Source organism: Cyanistes caeruleus, chromosome 4 (genome assembly GCF_971803275.1).
Source record: "Cyanistes caeruleus chromosome 4, bCyaCae1.hap1.1, whole genome shotgun sequence".
In the NCBI taxonomy this organism is placed as follows: domain Eukaryota; kingdom Metazoa; phylum Chordata; class Aves; order Passeriformes; family Paridae; genus Cyanistes; species Cyanistes caeruleus.
Genome location: NC_141704.1, coordinates 59528379 through 59546980, shown reverse-complemented (window position 1 = coordinate 59546980; position 18602 = coordinate 59528379). Strand labels below are relative to the sequence as shown.

The window sequence follows — 18602 nt, the reverse complement described above, 5'->3', positions numbered from 1 at the left end:
GCTTGTGGCTCCATTGTGAATGGTTTGTGTTTGCAGGTTGGTTTCAACGCAAATGGACAATCCCTTGGAATGCCCGATCATCTCGGATGACATTGATGAAGAAGAAGTGTGGCTTTACTGGATCGACAGCAACAAGGAGCCTCATGGCAAAGCCATCAGGCATCTGGCTCAGGAGGCAAAGGAGGGCACAAAAGCTGATTTAGAGGTTCTTACCTACTACAGGTAAACCTGCTTATTCAAAGGGAAGAAAATGTAAACTCCATTAAGACCCCCAGTGTTGTTCTTATACAGTTCATTTGCCAATATCAAAAAAAAAAGGAAACCAGGTCATGCCAGAAACTGAGATTAAAAGTTCATTTCAAGTTTTTCCTGTGGGACTCATCACAGTCTCTGCTGCCTATTCCAGGCAAATGTAGAATTTCCTTTACTCATCACATCTCTCTGTGTGTCTCTTTTATTTTCCCTCTAACATTTTATTTATTGGGCTTTAATTTTAGGTTTTGCTGCCCCAGAAGCAAGGTACATTCTGAGGACAGAGTGTCCTGAGTGTCTCAAGGATTAGAGAAGAAATGGAATCATGGAATGATGTTTTATGAAATTGAAACAACAAGTGAACAAATAGTTTTTAATGTCAAGTTGCTCCCTTGCTTAACAAAGTCACTCTTGTTATTTTTTAGGATTTATATCAGAAAGGCTCACAACAGGCTTGTAACATGAGATTCTGAGGTGTGTTCTTTCCAAGTGATTTCCTTGAATACCACATTATTACCTTTTTTTTAAGGTACCAACTGAACCTCTTTGCAAGAATGTGCCTGGACCGCCAGTATCTTGCCATCAACCAGATTTCTGCCCAGCTGTCAGTAGACTTGATCCTCAGGTGTATGTCTGATGAAAGCCTCCCCTATGACCTGCGGGCTTCCTTTTGCCGTCTGATGCTGCACATGCATGTGGACAGAGATCCCCAGGAGTCTGTGGTGCCTGTCAAATACGCCAGATTGTGGACTGAAATTCCTACCAAGATTACAATTCATGAGTGAGTTGAAAGTGTTTCAAACTTAAGTATAAAAGCTTTTTGTAGGGTTAGTCTCAGAACACAGTTGTACATGTCCAATGTCCACAAATCATATGGGTGAAAAGGCATTTTGTTGCAGAGCATGGAACTATTAATTATGGTTACTCTTGAAAACTTCCATGGGCAGCTTTCAATCACTAAATATTTAAATTTCATTTCTGAGTATGTTCTTTTATTAAACAAGCTGGGGAAGATGGGATGGCCTTTCCTCAGACCAGCTGCACTCCAAGTAATCCAATTGTGTCTCACATGACAGGTTTGCTAGGCTGGAACTTGGTTTTATAACTCAAGTTCAACAGAAAGCCACAGCTGGGAACCCAGAATTAAGACACAGCTGCTGACCAGAAACAGCTCACAGAGGCTTTGGTCTTCACTTAGTAAAGTACTTAAGCATGTGTTAAATTTAATTTTAGAGAAAGGACCATTGATTTCAGTGGAAACCCTGTCTGGCTCCACTGATTTGATGGAGCAGTAGAACTGGGATGCTCCCAGCCAGGGAGGATCTGGCTGGAGAGACAGAGGAAGAAGCACAGCAGTGCAGCAGGCAGTGTTGTTTCTGTTAATGACCACAGCAAGGTTTATGAGTTCTATCTGCCACAAGAGTGGTATTATCCTGTCTATGTTCCTCTCGTTTGCTTCAAGCCTTCCTGCTATTGTTGGAGGGAAGGTTTGTGCATCCACTTTCATATCTCCAAAGAGCTGAACTGAGTAATTTCAGAGGATCAGGATCAGTTTGTTTTTACTTTAGTGACAGCTGATCCTGATATTAGAGGTGCTGAAGTTTCTTTCTTTCTGTCCTCTGTATTGTAGGTATGATTCGTTCACTGACTCTTCAAGGAATGAAATGAAGACAAAGTTTGCACTGACAATGGAATTTGTAGAAGAGTACTTGAAAGAAGTTGTGAATCAACCCTTTCCATTTGGAGACAAAGAGAAAAATAAACTTACATTTGAGGTACTTCTCAGTTATCTGCATCCTGCTTGCAGTATTCCTCATTTCAGATAAGTTGATGTTGCTTCTTTCAAACTAAAGCCAGTTGCAGAATAAATGGAGTAAAATATCCTAAAGAAACACATGTTCCTAATTCCATTGCTCTTGGTGATGACTGGTACCACAGAAAATAATATTCTTGTCTGCTTTGTTTTTCCAACCTTTCCTTCTTCCTCCTGAAGTGGTTGCATTTCAGTGAAGGAAGAGGGGATTTCTGGGGGGTGAATGGTGAAAATTCCTGCTCTTTCTACATTAGTGAAATAACCTTTAAGGATTCTACAGTATAAGTAAGTGCTGTTTTCTGTATAGGGTATTCCACTCAGTCAAACACTCTGAATAACCTAATCCTGTGGTTTAAACATTGTTGGAAATTCCTGACAGAATCTTTATATAGGCCTAGATTTTCTAAGTTCAAATAGAAAAGAATAAAGGGGAAATACTTACAGCTTTTATAGTTCTTCCTTCAGCCTACTTCTCTTTGTTGCTTTTGCCTCTGGTCACCTGAAATCACCTCTGTGCAAACTTATCACAGTCATCTTACTCTTCTGGCTCTTCTTCTGACTTCCATCTTCCACAAAGCTGGTGCCTCTTTAAGTAATTTCCCAGTCTTTCTTCTTGATCTTATGTATTTTCGCAGATGCAATTTTATCCTTTCAAGCCTTTCTTAATCTCACCTTGGTTTTGCTGTCTGCTGTAACCTGACTGACCAATTTCTTTGTCTAATCCTGACAAACATTTAATGTCACTGACCTTATTCCAAAAATCAGTGGGAAGACTTGTGCTAGTTTGAGTGCACTCAAGATCTGAATCTCTGTGGAAGCTGCTGTGTGAAATGCAACTGAAAACCACAAAGGCTGTCAGTACTTCCTTCATTTTTAATTTCTTTTTCTCATAGGTGGTACATCTGGCTCGAAACCTCATATACTTTGGCTTTTATAGTTTTAGTGAGCTTCTCAGACTGACCCGGACGCTGCTGGCAATTCTAGATATTGTTCAAGTTCCCATATCATCATACTTTGAAAGGCTGAGCAAATTTCAGGATGGAGGTGAGATGAGCAGCAAAGACTGTTATTCCAGTGGGTAATTAGCTTTTTAAGTTGGAAATAATTTATGGAAAATCTCATTACTCTTTCAAGGTTCTGTATTCACACATCAGCCCACCTACAGGAATGCATTGCAGGGGACATTAAGATGATCAGCTAAAAAGGAACCTTTTTGAACAGAGTTGCATCCTATATGACTTGTGGGTACTGCATTGGTGTTGCTGCTCCTTTGCTTATTTGGAACTTTCAAATTTTGGTTCTAAACCTTTGTGCCCCTTGCTCTGAGCATCCTGAGGGAGTCCAAGCAGCATTTGTCTGGGCACTGGGATTATGGTGGCTCATCTGTGGCACAGCTCATTGCTAATGTTCTTAGCACTTCACTGAAAGGGAAAATGAGATATTTCTGGGCCCACAGTTGCAGAAGTACCCAATGGAAGTCCAGAGGAGGCAATCCTCTGCCTGTGTTTGTCAGCTTAGAATATTCTTTTTGAACCCAGACCACAATGCCTCTCTGACAACCCTAGGACTATTCTGTGTGTCCCACTGCCTTTGCTACCATCGTTTAAAATTGCATTGAAGAATGAGCATGCCAGGAAGGTGCTGAAATATAGCAGTTTAGTTTTCCTGTGTGAGTGGAAGAGAGGTGTGAGAGTTGTGTGGGCTGTGTCCAGAAGACCGACTGATAGCAAATTCTATTTTAATATGTAGCTGGTGTTGCCAGCCAGCTGGCTCATGGCATCAAAATGGATGAGCTGTCTTGTTGGAAACAATTATTTTGTGTTTTTTCTGGGAGGCCTTTTCCCAGCCTTGAGTTTTTCTAATCATTTTGCTCAGTCACTCCCTCAGATGCCCTGCAGGAGTGTGCTTTTCCTCAAAACTTTTTTTCTTCTTTGAGGCTCACACACTCTGGAAAGGTGTGGACTGTCATTGTCATCTCTGAACCAAGAAGTCATATGCTTTTTTTCCTCCTGATCTTCTCTCTATCACTGCCAGCAGACTTTTCTGAAACCCTCTGGAAGTCTTTCCTGCAATGCAGTGCACACCATGTCATGCTGTAGCTGGCTGCAGTCCCTCCTCAGCGCTAAAGAAAAGACTGTATGCCCAGACACTTGGAATTATGTTTCCCTTTTTTGTCCCTGAAAGACTGCATTGCAGACTCTCTTATTAAATGGCTCTGGACACAGTTTGACTCCAGACACAATCTTGGCATATTGGCAACATGGGACATGCAGATGTGGTTCTTCTGCTTAGTTCTTTCTCTGCCCAAGCCTTTAATCCTGATTATACATCTTGTTCAGTGTTTTTACTCACATTCATTACCCATAAAATCATGTTTTGTCCTTAATTCCCTTTTATTTCTGTAGAAGGGTTTCCTTTCAAGCTATGTAAGCGAGGAAGGAGCCACCCATTAAGTGCAAACAGACCTGCTCTCAGTTATATGAATTTCCTTAGCAATTCCATGCAAATCAATGATTTGCTTTGAAATAAATGAAAGTGAAGGAATGCTGCAAATGGCACCACCATGCAAATGGAAGCTCAGTAGCCTTTTTAGAATGCTCAACTGTGTCCTGGAGCCTTGTTGGTAACTTTTTGTCAGAAACCTGGTTTTGTCTCATGTTCTTTCAGCAAAAAAGGCACAGAACAAACGTGTGATTTTTTTGGATAAGCTTCTGTCTTTGTACAAGTTAAATTTATTTCCTGCTGTAGCTGTCTCCATGGCTGTTTACCTTTCAAACTCTGACCTGTTCAGGTCAGGATGTGACAATCTATGTATATTTTGGTAGTTACCTGTGAGTTAGTTTGTTTGTGTGGGGTTTTCCCCCTTTTCTACTAACTCTATGTCTAGAAAGCTTTGGAGAAATTTTTTTCTTTGCTGGTCCACTGTTGTCAGTCCTGTCTGCAATCTTACAGAAGTCTGGAGATATTAGCTGTGCTGTCTAGGCTTAAAAACAGGCATTGAAACTTTGCTGTGGTTTTTATGTAGAAATAGCTGTAAGACTTCCTGGAGAGGCCTTCTACAGTCTTTGTAAAATAAAAGGATGTCTTTGGATGGTAAGATCTTTTCTTCAACCTCCCTTTTCCTCTCTGATTGAGAGGCTATAAACTATATAAAGTGTGCATTCGCTTTGCACTTGAGACAGAATGATCCTGAATATTTAACTGCTGTGTCCAAGCATCTTGCCTTTCCTCCTGCTTTCCCTGGAGGTACAAACTTGTCTACTCATGAGCTATAAAGATGCATGTGTCACAAGGATGAAGTTTAAGCAGTTTAATAACTCCTATTCACTGTTTTTGAGCACCCAGCTCATACGACTTTGTGTTCAAAGGACATATTTCATGACTGAAAATCACATGACTCGAGCAAAACAGGGGATCACTTTTTATTAGGGAGAACCACACAAGAATCAACCAGCATCACTTTAGTTGCACGTTGCACCACTGAGGGGTGGTGCTGGGCTGGAGCTTCTGTTCCTCTTCATGTGTTGGGCTGTAGATGATCCTGAGGGTGAGTCCAGAATCACAGGTTTTCCCTAGGTCCTGTGGAGTCTGGATCCATCTTGTCCAGGATCCACTAGGGATCCTGAGAAATGAACAGGCAGGCGTAGAAATTGGTCTTGGGAATTTTTTCTAGATCTCCCCTCACTCTGAGAGTAAGGACTGTTCACCATGCAGGTGGATGTATACATTGGTTTTCCATTTTTTAGTAATTGTAAGGTTGTACACACAAGGGTTCCTTCCCTTTTTACATAGATAGTCTCTCTTATGAAACTGTGTTGCTTAGAATATGTTAGTGGTTTTATTAGTTACGTGTCTGGGCCTTTCAGTCTCTCTTTTAATTTACAATACTGGTCTCTTAGGCTGTTAAAAAGGATTAAAGTAGAAATTATCTCAATCTAGGCTTTTTTAAGTTTTGTAAAATGTGATGGCATTTTCTAAAATCTGAATGGTCTGTCAATTTTTTCCAGTAAGCGTTTTCTTATTCATAACTTCCATAAAATACAGAGAGATGGATTGCTCCCTGCCCTCTTTCAGGGTGGTGGGAGCCCTCTCTCCAGTCAGGTGGGGGTGAGGGTGAGTTCTTGCCTTTAGAGGAGGTCAGAGTCCACTCTCCCACATCCCTCCAGACTGCAGCATCCTCTCTGGCAGGTCCAATACTTGTAACAGTCATACCAAGCCTTTGCAGAATATTGCAGATAGGTGTCCCTCCAACACATTATTACCCTAGGGATGTGCAGGTTAACATAACTCCTTTTTAAAGAAAATATAGCTTCCCTGAGTTGCAAGAATCATTACATTGATGTTCTTTAAACAAACAAACAAACAAAAATAAATTATTGTTTCTGTTGTGATTTTTGTGTATATACTGTGAATGTATGGGAGTAAATTATTAATTTTGGAGTTTATAGAAGTTGGGGGGGGCTTGCTTTGGGTTTTCATGTTGGTTGGTTGGTTGGTTGTTTTTTAAAGCTTCCGGGGGGATCACAAATGTCTAGGCATAAGCTTTAATCCAGTAAGAACATGTATTTCATTCCTTGAGCTTAGGGCTTTGAAGTGTAGCTCTAATTTCGAGTTTTGACAAACACTGGAAGCCAGTCATGATGTCTGAGACTGACAGTTTATTGGTATAAACAAATATGTTTAAATTTTATCAAGCATTTAGGGGCATGATCCTGTAAATCTCTTGTAGAAAAAGTGCTACTGAATACCAGCTTAGGTTCTGCATATTTTAATTTTCAGCACGATTTAAGTGTAAATTTGCATAGATTGATAGTAAATCCATATTTAACAACAAGATTTTGTCAATAGTTATGCTGTTCTAAGAAAAATGTCTTGAAAAGAGGTTTGCTCAAATGGATAAATCATGTAATTCCTGTGCTACAGCTGTAGTAGACAGAAAGCAGCATCTCTGTAGAAGTTAAGAATTTTAGTCAGTATCTATGTATTTTAAGTGACAGATTTTAGATTTTATTTTTCTTAAAATGTACTGATTTCTATGGGAAAATCAGTGCTGAATAAATCTGGGGACAGGTAGGTTATGCTGTCTTTCCATTGACTTGTTCCAGGTCACTAGTAACAAAAGTTTCCAATCTGATTCTGGTAATGTAAAATTGTCAGAAACCGGTGAGCTGGATTCCTGACTGGTTTGACCAATCCACATTGTGAAAACTGTAGTCAGGATTTTAGGGAATGTATTAATGATGGGTGGAAGAATATGGAAGGCTTTCCTGGAGGTATGCACTTCAGAATTAAAAGAACCAAATTTTCAACCAGCAGTCTTGAGTCTTGTTCCCTGTTTAATATTTATTTCTTCAGTACACCCACTTACTTCAGTAAAACTACTTGTTAAGTAAGGAATTATATATGACAAGTGTTGAACTGTTGAGGCAAATCTGCAAAATGGGATGTATTTTTAGGCTTAGTGGAAGTTGCATGAAGACTTAATTGACCTTTTACCTAAAGAAATCCTTTTCTCTCCCTTGCTTAAATTTGGGGCCACCTTGGTGGCTGGGGTAGTCCTTGATGTTTTCTGTGGGTTTCTCTGTCTTGGTTTGGCAAAGATTCTAAAAACACAGAATCATAGCATGGCTTGCGTTGGAAGGGACCTTGAAGATCATCTCATTCAAACTCACTGCCATGGGCAAGGACACCTTCCACTACCCCAGCTTGCTCAGAGCCCCATCCAGCCTGGCCTTGGACACTGCCAGGGTTGGGGCAGCCACAGCTTCTCTGGGCAACCTGTGCCAGGGCCTCACCATCCTCACAGGGAACAATTTCTTCCTGATATCCAGCCTAAACTTAACTCTTGTCAGTATGAAGCCATTCCCCCTTGTCCTGTTGATCCTTACATTATTGTAAATGTTAAGTCTAACTTCCTTTAGAAAGCTTAATTTTAATGCCACTGTCAGATATTTTAACCAGAATTAAATTTAATGTGCATGTAGTTTTCATGTGTGACCTTATTTCATGAGACAGATTGGAGAAAGCTGGCTAAGAAACATTTATGAGGCAAGATCCTTTAAAAAGTAAGCATGTATATTTTTGGAAATGCTTCTTATCTAGATTGCACCCTAAAAATGAATTGACTTGAAAATCTTGCAGCCAACTTCTTTTTCAGTCAGTGTGTCTTGTCTTTGATTTACTTTTGCGGATATTTGAAGCTGTTTTCTGTTTGGTTTTTTTTTCCCCTTTCAGATTCTAAAAAAATATATGGGTTATCCAAAATATATTACCTGTATCCTAAAGAGACTTCTTCTTTTTTCTTAAGGAGAAAAATGAGGATTTCATTTAGTGGTGCTGTCATTCTGGCACCTTTCAAGAGCATTATAATCTCTTGCAGTTTTAATTAAAAGGTAAAGACATTGCTTTCCTAGTAAGTGCACCCTGCTGTATCATTCCAGAGTAAGGAGCCAATCTGCCTTGTCCAATACTGCTAATTTATTCTCTGTGAATTAAAATGCACATCTTTCTCTAGGTGCTATTTGCTCTTTCAAATAGCTGATTTTAGTCAAACCGTGCAACTACAGCATATGTTAGGTCTGAAAGAGGAAGCAACATGGTAGTAGCAGCAGGTAAGCTACACATTTGCCATGCAGCTCAGTGTTGTTCAGTTACTGTAGTTTGGGAATGAGAATGATGACATGCCAGGAAACACATCCTTGTTTGAGCTCCATATGTCTTGGGATGCAGTCCAAAGTGCTGGGCACCAGCTGAAAGGGCCCTCAGTGGTACAAACCTGGGTTATCTGCAGAGTGTCCCTCAGGAGCTCTACAGTTTTCCTGAGCCAGTGTCCACTGACATCAGGGGGAGTCTTTTGGTTTCCATTGCTCAGTCTTTTTGAAAAAACAGGTTTTAAAAACTGCCTATAATAATCTTAAATTGCTCTCACCTCTGTGATTCTCATATTAAATGTGTTGCCCAAACTGCCTAAGGAGATGCCTCTTTAGCTGTTCAAACTGGTGGTCAGATATCCCAGCTGCTTCATATTGTGCCTGGGTCTGTATCTTGGTGGTATGTTCCTCCTGCACACCGAAGGGACACAAGATTCCATCCTGCCAGGGGGCAGGACTGAGGAGGCCTCACCTTCTCCTGGAGTCTCCAGCACTGGTGAGGTCTGCTGCCTTCTCTCTGCAAAGGAGTGCTTGTGTTTCTCTGTGTCAGGGGACTCTTTTCCAGACTTCTGGCCCTGTAACACAGCCCAGGAGCCTCCTCAGCTCCAACTCCAGTTAGCTCATGTTTTCTTCCAGCCCTTTTGGCTGCAAGTAAAGGTACACAGTGACTGGAAACACCAGTGAGACCACTGAGGGTTGAGAATGAGGCTGCACCTACCTTTTCTGTGGTTCCTATGGGTCCTCTGTGTCATCCACAGATTTCATCCAAGACTATTAGAAATTGCTCTACTATTTCCCAGCCCTGCATCTGGGTTTGTTACCTGCACTTTTGTCTAGTTAACAATTTGCAGTATCTTCTTTGAGGCATACTTTGATTAGCAGGGCTAATGAGGCAGTGGCTGCCTGGCAGAATGGAGCAATAATTTATACCAGCAGTTTACAAGAAAAGAAAGGTTATAAGACAAAAAAGGAAAGTTAACTGTGTTAGTCACAGATACCTACAGAGGAGAAACTGTTGTTCAGCATAGAGTATTGCTAGACCAAAGGGGAGATCAGGCTGAGAGCTTAATTCTGTGGCATGAACCATTTCTCTTTCCTCCTTACTCTTTCTCTCATTATAAGACCCGTGCATTAATGGGATTCTAGAGACCATTGCTCTTCTAGGAATCGATATCTGTCTTACAGATTTAACTCAGCTAAGAGGCTTGATTCCCACAGTGCTTTTTACCATCAAGGCCAGTATGCTGATGTATGTATTTTTTCCTTGGACTAATGTCTGTGGCATCTTGACACTGCTTTGTGGTTTTGGAGATAGGCAATAACCCCAGAACTTGCAGAATGTCAGGAGAAGGTGAAGTTTGGTGGACCTTTCTGCATGGCTGGGCAGCTGAGAGTTTGTATATTAAAAAGGGAGTGTTTGTGGATATGTTGGGGTGAAGTGGAGGCTGCAGTGGCCAGATTCATTCAAGGGCATGACATATTGTAAGTTTTTTCATTTGTTTTGCCTCATTACTTCTGAGGACTACGAAAATGGAAGTGATACCATGTGTCCTTAATGCCAGGCATTAGATTTTCTGTAATCCTTACCTGAAGTCAGCTAGTTACTGAGCGATGAAAAATTGTTAATGAAGACATAAAGTGTGATTCTTAGCTTGTTTATGGTAGGTTCTGAAGTTTTTATGAACAAATTCTGTAGAAAACCTGTAAAAATTAATACCTCTTTCAGAAACAGAGCTGTAAGGCTTTAATGCTTCTGGCAAATATATAGCTCTAAAGAGTTTGAAATAAAATGTGTTCCTTTAGGCGGTGAAGTGTTGTTATTATATGTCCTTAAAATGGCTGTAACTTTTCATGCAGGAAAATTAAATTGCATGAAGCAATGTAGCCAAATCAGCAAAGAAATTTAGAGCTAAAGCTGCCATTGTATTCTTAATCTTGCCCTTGGTATTTAGCCATTGCTGCACACATGGTTCCCTGACAGAGGATCCCCAAGGACTGGTGGTGTTGTATGCTTTAAGATGGCACCGAAGCTTTCTTTGGAAAGCTTTTGGTGGAGTGATAGTATAAATCTCACTGAAATCCTCAAAGCCAAAGATATTTGGAGTTTTGCTGTTGTGAATACTGCCTTAAAACCTGGTTGAACACTCCTGCACTGACATATATGGGTTGAGACAAGGTCCTCTGTGCTGGTTTTGGCTGAAGTGTCAGTGTCCTAATCAAAAGCATGTTCAGGTTTGATGACATCAGAGAGTTGTTTCTACGACTTAATAACTACAAAGACAATGTGAGAATTGTCATATTTTTGTAAAGCCTTTGATTTCTTCCTTCTGTCTCCTCTTTTTTTTTTTTTTTTTTGCAAGCAAGATTGAATAATATATTTGATTTTTATGGGCAGATTAATGGAGGTTGTTGGGGTAATGAATGCACATATATTTGTCTTTTCTGTTCCTTAACAGATTTCCTGAAGATCTGATCAGACCTTTCAGTACCTGAAGGGAACCTACAAGAAAGATGGAGAGGGACTATTTACTCCAAGGGCATGAAGTGACAGGACAAGGAGAATGGCTTCACACTGACAGAGAGCAGGTTTAGATTGGATATTAGGAAGAAATTGTTCCCTGTGAGATTTGTGAGGTCCTGGCACAGGTTGCCCAGAGAAGCTGCCCCATCCCTGGAATTGTCCAGGGCAAAGCTGGATGGGGCTCTGAGCAACCTGGTGGAAGGTGTCCCTTTCCATGGCAAGGGCTTGGAAGTGGGTGGTCTTTGAGGTCCCTTCCAACCCAAACCAGTCTATGATTCTATGTGGTAGCTCCCATTTAGATACTTAGTTTCCAGAAGCATTGAGCATCCAGCTGGTCCAGTCCCTAATGAAAGCTGCTGGGTATTGAAATCCTTTTGAAAATATGGGCACTTTTAACATTTCTGTGTAGGGAGATGAGCACTGTGGGAAACTGTCCAAGCTAAAAATAGCTGAGCAGTTTTCAAAACTGAGTCCTAGGAATCCTTCTTTCATCTCCCTGTGTTGAGGAAGACTGAACAGAAATGACAGTAAGAGCAAGCTCTGTCCCTCCATGGTAACTAGGGACCAGATCAAGTGCCTATAGGTAATTTTAAAATAAACAAGGCTGCATGTTTGTTCCGTGGCATCTTGGGGATTTCTGTGGAGCAGAGGACTGCTGGCTCTAAGGGGATCTGCCAGCCTTTGTGGTTTCCACTGACTATTAACCCTCAGCTTCTACATGGTTCTCTGCACTGTGTGTGAAATATCCAAAATTCTGTGGGTCCTGGAGAGCAAACTGAGGATGCTCCATAGGAATGGGCTGGGAACAATTGGAAGAAAAGGCACAAATTGCCAGCTGCCTTTGACAGTTGTTCTTCTTACTGAATATGGTATTTTGTCACTTATCATCCATACTGTATTGCATAGCAGATTGTTGTTTACTTTTATATTCTGCATTTAGAATTTTTGCAACCAGTAAATGACTTATCAAGAAAATATGTTTATGTAGAAAATGAAGTGTCAAATTATCCACTGTTTCGATTACTTGGGTGGTTGTTATTTTTTTCCATAATTGACTCCTCTGAAAAGCCTTTCTTCTCAGAGAGGCCGCTGTGTTGTCAATCGTGCCAAATTGTATGAGATTATGTGCTACAGTTTTGTGACAGAAACTGATACTCATTAGGAAGTTGTGATCACTGTAATAAAAAGTAATGAAAAGGAGATACACAGTTGTCTATTCAAAACATGACAAGCATTCTCTTCTTTCCTCTTCTTTCCGTGTCTGTCAATCTGCAGCTCCTTTAAATTACCACTTGTGCATAGTGAATTCACTTTTCCATTGACTAATCTTGTTGAGACTGTATATTCAATAGGAGACATTTCTGATGGGTCCACTGCTTATGGAAGGCTTTTGGCATCTGACTTGTCTTGGCAGAGGGAGGAACAGAGAGGAAGGGAAAACTGGATAAAGATTCAAGGAGATTTCCTTGCGTTCTTTTCCTCTGTTGGTCAGTCACAATTCTGAGCACTTCCGCAGCAGTTTGGTGCTGAGAAAAGTGGTTGATTGCACACATTAGCACCTCACAACATTGCAAAGACTGTTCTCTCCCTGCCATGCTTCACAGCCATATATAAATGTTAGTACTTTGACCTCAAAGAAAACAGCCAAAGATGAGGTCAACAGACTAAGGGTGGCAGTACCATATGGAGGCACAGCTCAGGCTTCTCTTCACTTATATCTAGCAAAGTGCACATAAAAGTAATCAGGGTTCACATCTACTTGCTCTTTCTCCTGATTTATCTCATTTAACTAGCTGAGGCAGTAAGTTAATTTTTCCTTGGTCATTGGTATTCAGGAAGCACTTTGGAGATGTGACTAAGATCAGAGCTCCCTTGTTTTAGTCATTGTGTGCACATGTACTAAGAACTTAAATCTCTTTTATTGAGCTAGTGTATTTTGTCTTGCATTGTTGCAGGCTTAGCTGACAGAGAGCCAGTCCCTTTTTAAGCTGCAGTAACCCTCCTGCATGCCTTACCTCAGGGAAGCACACCCTTCCCTGCTGAGATAACCGTGTTCAAGCAAGACTGCTGCTGGCCCCTCGTGCTTGTGACTGATAGATATAAATCCATGCTTAACGTGATCCAGGCTTCCAAGGCTGGACAGACAATGCTGAGCATCACCAGTGCTGATTACTGGGGGATCTTTTGGAGGAGAAGCTGCTGCCCACTCTTTATGAACCTGAAGGATCTCCATGGCTTCTTTCACAAAGTAGAGCAGCTCCTCTCAGTGTTGAGACACATCAGCTGCTTCACTGCCATTCATGAATGTGCTGCTTGACTGCTGTTTGCTCCATGGAGAGGGCTGCATTTCATCAGCACCCTGCAAAACATAGTTGGTGAAATACCTTTCCTGAAAAGAAACACTTAATTGCTGCAGTTGCTGCAGCATTTTAACTCTGGGAATGTTCTCTTCAAGCCTGCTCTGAATTAATTGAAAATTATAGTCAGCATCAGGCAGTTGGTTAAAAAGTTTTCCAAGATGACACCTTGTCACACCTTGTCTCCTTGCTGTTATTGACAGAACTAATGCAGTATTGAATCACTACCTATTCCAGCTGTAAATACTGAACTGGATTAAGTAGACTTTTATCTTACTAAAATCCTTTCCTATGCATTAATGAAATACTATTTGAAATGGCAGGGATAATAAGGACTGCCTTAATCCTCCTTTACTTTCCCGCCTCTATCTTTTGTGATCAGTTGCATTAAGGTCAATAGTGAAGGAATGCTGTGGACAGAGGGTTTATCCTTATTACTGATGCCATTGGGAAGCAGCTACACAGCTGCCTCTCACTGGCTTGTGCCACCTTTGACCACTGGTGTTCTGTGGGTAACAGGAAAGGACAGCAGTCACCTCATTTCTTTTTATTTCCTAGATACTTTTCTAGGCTTCAGTATCACATGAGCTGAGTACCTCAGAGTCTTTGCTATTGCAGGCCTCTAACTGTCCTTCCTAGAGGTGCAAAAGGTGGTCTACTTATTTATGGAAGTTGTCCTGAAATGCAGAGACAGTAACTATTAACTTTTTCACAGAAGGAGTTAAATCCCATTTCCTGCCATGCCTGTGCAGTACCCCAGTAATAGCTGAGAAATAAGCAAGATATGGTCTGGGCAAAATCTCAGCTTGCTTTCTCCAGGAACTTGAGGTCCACCCAAGATGTCTGATATCTTGTCCAAAAGATGCTAGCTAACTTTTTTTGTTAGCTTTACACCAAGTAAATTTCAGTCTTGAAGGGTGAGCAGGAACTTTTCAAGATGAAGTGGAATTCTTCTTCCTCATTTGGGACAAACTGCAGTTGTATCTTGTTTTTGACAAGAATATCTTCTGGATCTTGTCTTAGACCTGAGTGGTTTCCTTATCCTTAACTCCACTGTCTGAAGTTTGTTTTTAAAGGATTCCTGAGTTTTCCGAATGCCCTCTATTTATATTTCCCTCTGCACAACTGAGCAAAAGGGATTTTGAAACAATGTTGTGAGAGATGATGATAATTTCTCATCTGAGGTATATGGCAGGGGTATTGCAGGTCATGATGCAGCTGCCCAAGTTACAGGTCTTGTTGTACAGGGCTGTTGTTGTTACAGGGTGTATCAGTCAGCATTAAGGACAGCATGAAATGGATTTCATTTATTTCATGGTTTGAAGATAAAGAAGTCACAAAATGTTGGTTTAACTGAAGGTACTTTAAGGGTTGAAGGTCCTCCACATAGTACTGTAGCTTTGCAGAGGTGCACTGAGTGGTGGTCTATACAAATACTTGTTTAGCACACTGGGAGAAAGGAGTTGGGGAGACATATCCATCCCATGTTATTCCCACACTGTTTTACTTGATTTGAAAGGAAAACACATCATTTTAATTTTGTGTCATGAAGGGTATTTGTGATGATTTTATTTGCTTTATGCCTGTGCAAGCAGTTAGAACTTTCTGTGCCTGCCTAATGTGAGGATCCAGCCCATAATTTAACTTCTCGGTTTTTTTCCCTAACACCATGCAAAATCAGAAGTACATTTTCCCCTCTCTGTTTCGTAGGGACTTGAAGTGTTATTTTCAGAAGACCCATTCAGAGTGATTGCACACCAGACCAGATGCTAAATGGGACTTCAAACCTGACATTAATCTGCCTCATTGCTTTTGAAAAAGCACACTCATTGTGTGTTTCCCTTTTAAAGTCAGGGCTAAAGGCATTCTCTTTCCATACACATTGTAGTTGAGTTATATGGATTGAAGAAAGACAGGAATAAGAGGAGGATTTTGCCAAAAAAAAATAAAATCCAGCCTTGGCTTTTTACAGAAGATTATATGGGAAGAGGGTTTCTTCAGTGTGAGTAAAGCTTGGCCATGGCATGGTGATTAAAGTGTACTAAAGGACAGACAAGAACTATTCAGGCTTCTTTCAACAAAGCTACACTTCCTTCACTCTTTTCTTTGATTTTAGTGTAGCCTAGATCTTGGCACTCTTCCTGTGAAGAGATGCTGTAATTCCTTTCCTTTCCTCCATTCATTCCTATCTGCCTTGCAAGAAAGGAAATTAATTCATGTAGGTAGGTAGCATGAGATTCTCACACTTTCTTGTCCCACCTTTTCAAGAAAGTCACTGGTTCACTGAGATGCTTTTCCCATCAAAATTCATTGTAAAGACCAGTATAATCTGTGGGAACTGATGATATTTCTTGGTAGATTTTGCAGTATACCATTGCAACCTGGATAAGGATTTTACCACGTAAGTGTAAAATAATTTTTTCCCTCATGAATAACTTATAAAAGGCACTGTGATTACAGATACTGGTTTGTCCTTCAGGACAACCTTCAAGCCTGGCATTCTCCTAGGACTTTTTTTTTGAAGGGGGATGTGTCAGTTGGGTTTGGGTTGTGGCCTGTCATCTGAACCACACAAAGATCAGACTACCTCAACAACCTCATCTCTTTACTCTCTTTCAGTGTGACATATAAAACTCCTCCCATGTGTCTCCAAATTGCAGCAATAGATGGTATTAATAAAATACCAATAAAAGTTTTATAATGGTAAACATAGTCAGGTACTGGAATTGCTTGCATAGAAATGCTCTATAATACTGGATATGCAGCACTCACTTTGCAAATAGCCTTAAAAACAGGTTAAACAAATCTCTTTAAGAAATTATTTTAGATGTGGATAATACACCTTCAGGCAAAGGAATGAGTGAAATTTCTTTAGTTCTACTTTTTATCATTTGTTGATCCTGTTAACAGAACTCTGGAAATATTTTGGGTATTTACCATCTCTTGACCTGTAAGAAACGATATCTTGGAAAATCAGCGTAGAAAATTTTTGCCTAATTGGGTAATTTGAATGAACTCAGGAGCTGAGGGCTTCTTTTTCAGTATTCCTCTTGAGACTGGAAAGGGGTTTGACAACACGGGTGTGTGTGTGATACACAGCGTTGTTGATGTGCTTTAGTCCTAGGAAATGTCTCTTTTTGTTTAATGCCCAGGGAACAACGTCATGAGGACCATCCATGGAGTAGGAGAGATGATGACCCAAATGGTGCTGAGCAGAGGGTCTGTATTTCCCATCAGTACCCCTGACATCCAGCCAGGCATTCACCCAAGCAAGCAAGCCAGCACTGCAGACAGTGAAGATGTGATTGTAATGGACACCAAATTGAAAATCATTGAGATTTTGCAGGTAATGATAAGGAGTGGCATATTACACAGCAGTCATTTCATGGTTCTTTACTCACATAGTGGCCAGTTCTGTCACCTACATTCTTACTATTCACTGAGCTGCTCATTGTAGAAGTAACTCCTTGCTATGAAGAAGGATAGTCCTCTGTGTGAACAACTGTACAGTTATGGTCCTCACCCTTGAAGTTGTACCAGATTCACTTTTGAAGGCACAGGATGCTGCAGAAACTTTCACTGTAACTGTGCAATGACAGAACTTGTCCTCTAATCTGCCTCACCAGTGTTTCCTGAAGACAGTGTGTCTGTTTCCATTTCTTTCACACTCATTTAACACTGGCGTGGTTGCTTGATTTAAGCATTTGACCCCTTTGTTGCAGTAGTTGGATGAAGGGCAGAATTGGCCCCGGCACCACTGAAGCTGTGTGAGGCTGTGCACTTTGGTGGTGCATTTAATGCATTTCAGGTTTCCACTGCTGGGCTGAGAGCAGACTGTGGGCTGCTATGATTTTCTCCCTGCTGACCTGACAAGCTGTGTGACACCAGCCTGCCTCCTGAGATGCAGTTTGCACTTTGTGCTGTTAATAAGTGAAGTGGCACACGCTTGCTCTGTGTATCAAATCCTGGTTTCTGCAGTGCTTAGGCCCTAAAGAATGTTTCAGTGTTTTCTATAAATTCTCTGGATTTGTTGGTACCAATGTCACTTTTGAAGGATTCCCCATTTGTCCTGACTGCTCTTAAATTATTTAGATGACTGTAATTACTTGTCATCTGAAAGGCTATCAATTGTTAGACTACACTCAATACGGCATTCTGTGATTCCAGGCCTCCTTTACTTCAAGACTTTTAGTGAAAGACAGAGTGTTATGAAATTTTATGACCTAAACAACATCATTCACATGTTTTGCTTTTCATTTTCCTTGTTTTCATGACTGAATTTCTCCCCATACTGTCCTGCTTTACTGGTCGATGCCTAGGAGGATGATTCCAGGACCTTGTCCTGTGCATTCCTTGAGGGAATCACATTTTGTCTCATCCTTTCCTTTTTCATAGCCCATACATTGCAAGAGCACTCAGGATTGAAGAGCACTTAATCCTAATTTTCTGCTTAATCTGTGGTTTGTTAATTAAGGATTAGTCACGTGGTCAGATTACTTCAGATAAACAGGTTGTCATATGCTGGTTGAATCCCAGTAAATGTGCATATATATGATCCTAGCCCACACAAAATACAAAATAAATCAGTTTTATTTAAAATGCAATGAAGAAGGATTAATTTAAATCATGTTACCTTTCATTACTGTGTTTTTAGTCTCAAAGGTGAGTAAAAATATTTTAGATTCATTATACTAACATGCATAGCAAGTACAATGTTGATTAAAGCTGTTCTATTCTCAGAAATATTTCAATTCATAGAAATTTAATTCTTAGTATATCTTGTTATTGCTTTAAGTAAAGACTTTTTAACTTATGATTTCTATTCTGCCCTCAGCCAGAATTCAACAGATGGTCTGATAGACTTAGTCAACTATGCATGGACTTGGGAAATTTTTATTTTTAAAAATCTTGCTTGTACAATTCTGAGGCAACTTAATTATGGAACCGAAATAGACAAATCCTATTACAGTGGGTCTGGGAAAGCATGTTTGGCTTTAGCTGTAGATCAA

The 18602-nt window shown here is 40.5% G+C and overlaps 1 protein-coding gene across 13 annotated transcripts in view; it reads left to right on the top strand.

The window, feature by feature from the left end:
- The window catches only part of ITPR2 (inositol 1,4,5-trisphosphate receptor type 2), a 259828-nt gene that overhangs the window by 92079 nt on the left and 149147 nt on the right, over positions 1–18602 (top strand). For all 13 annotated transcript variants that reach the window (XM_086885021.1, XM_086885019.1, XM_086885012.1 and 10 more), the window contains 5 exons: positions 37–222; positions 782–1033; positions 1883–2027; positions 2959–3109; positions 16746–16939. In XM_086885021.1, the coding sequence (XP_086741147.1) occupies positions 37–222; positions 782–1033; positions 1883–2027; positions 2959–3109; positions 16746–16939 (928 nt within the window). The remainder of the gene's footprint in view (positions 1–36; positions 223–781; positions 1034–1882; positions 2028–2958; positions 3110–16745; positions 16940–18602) is intronic.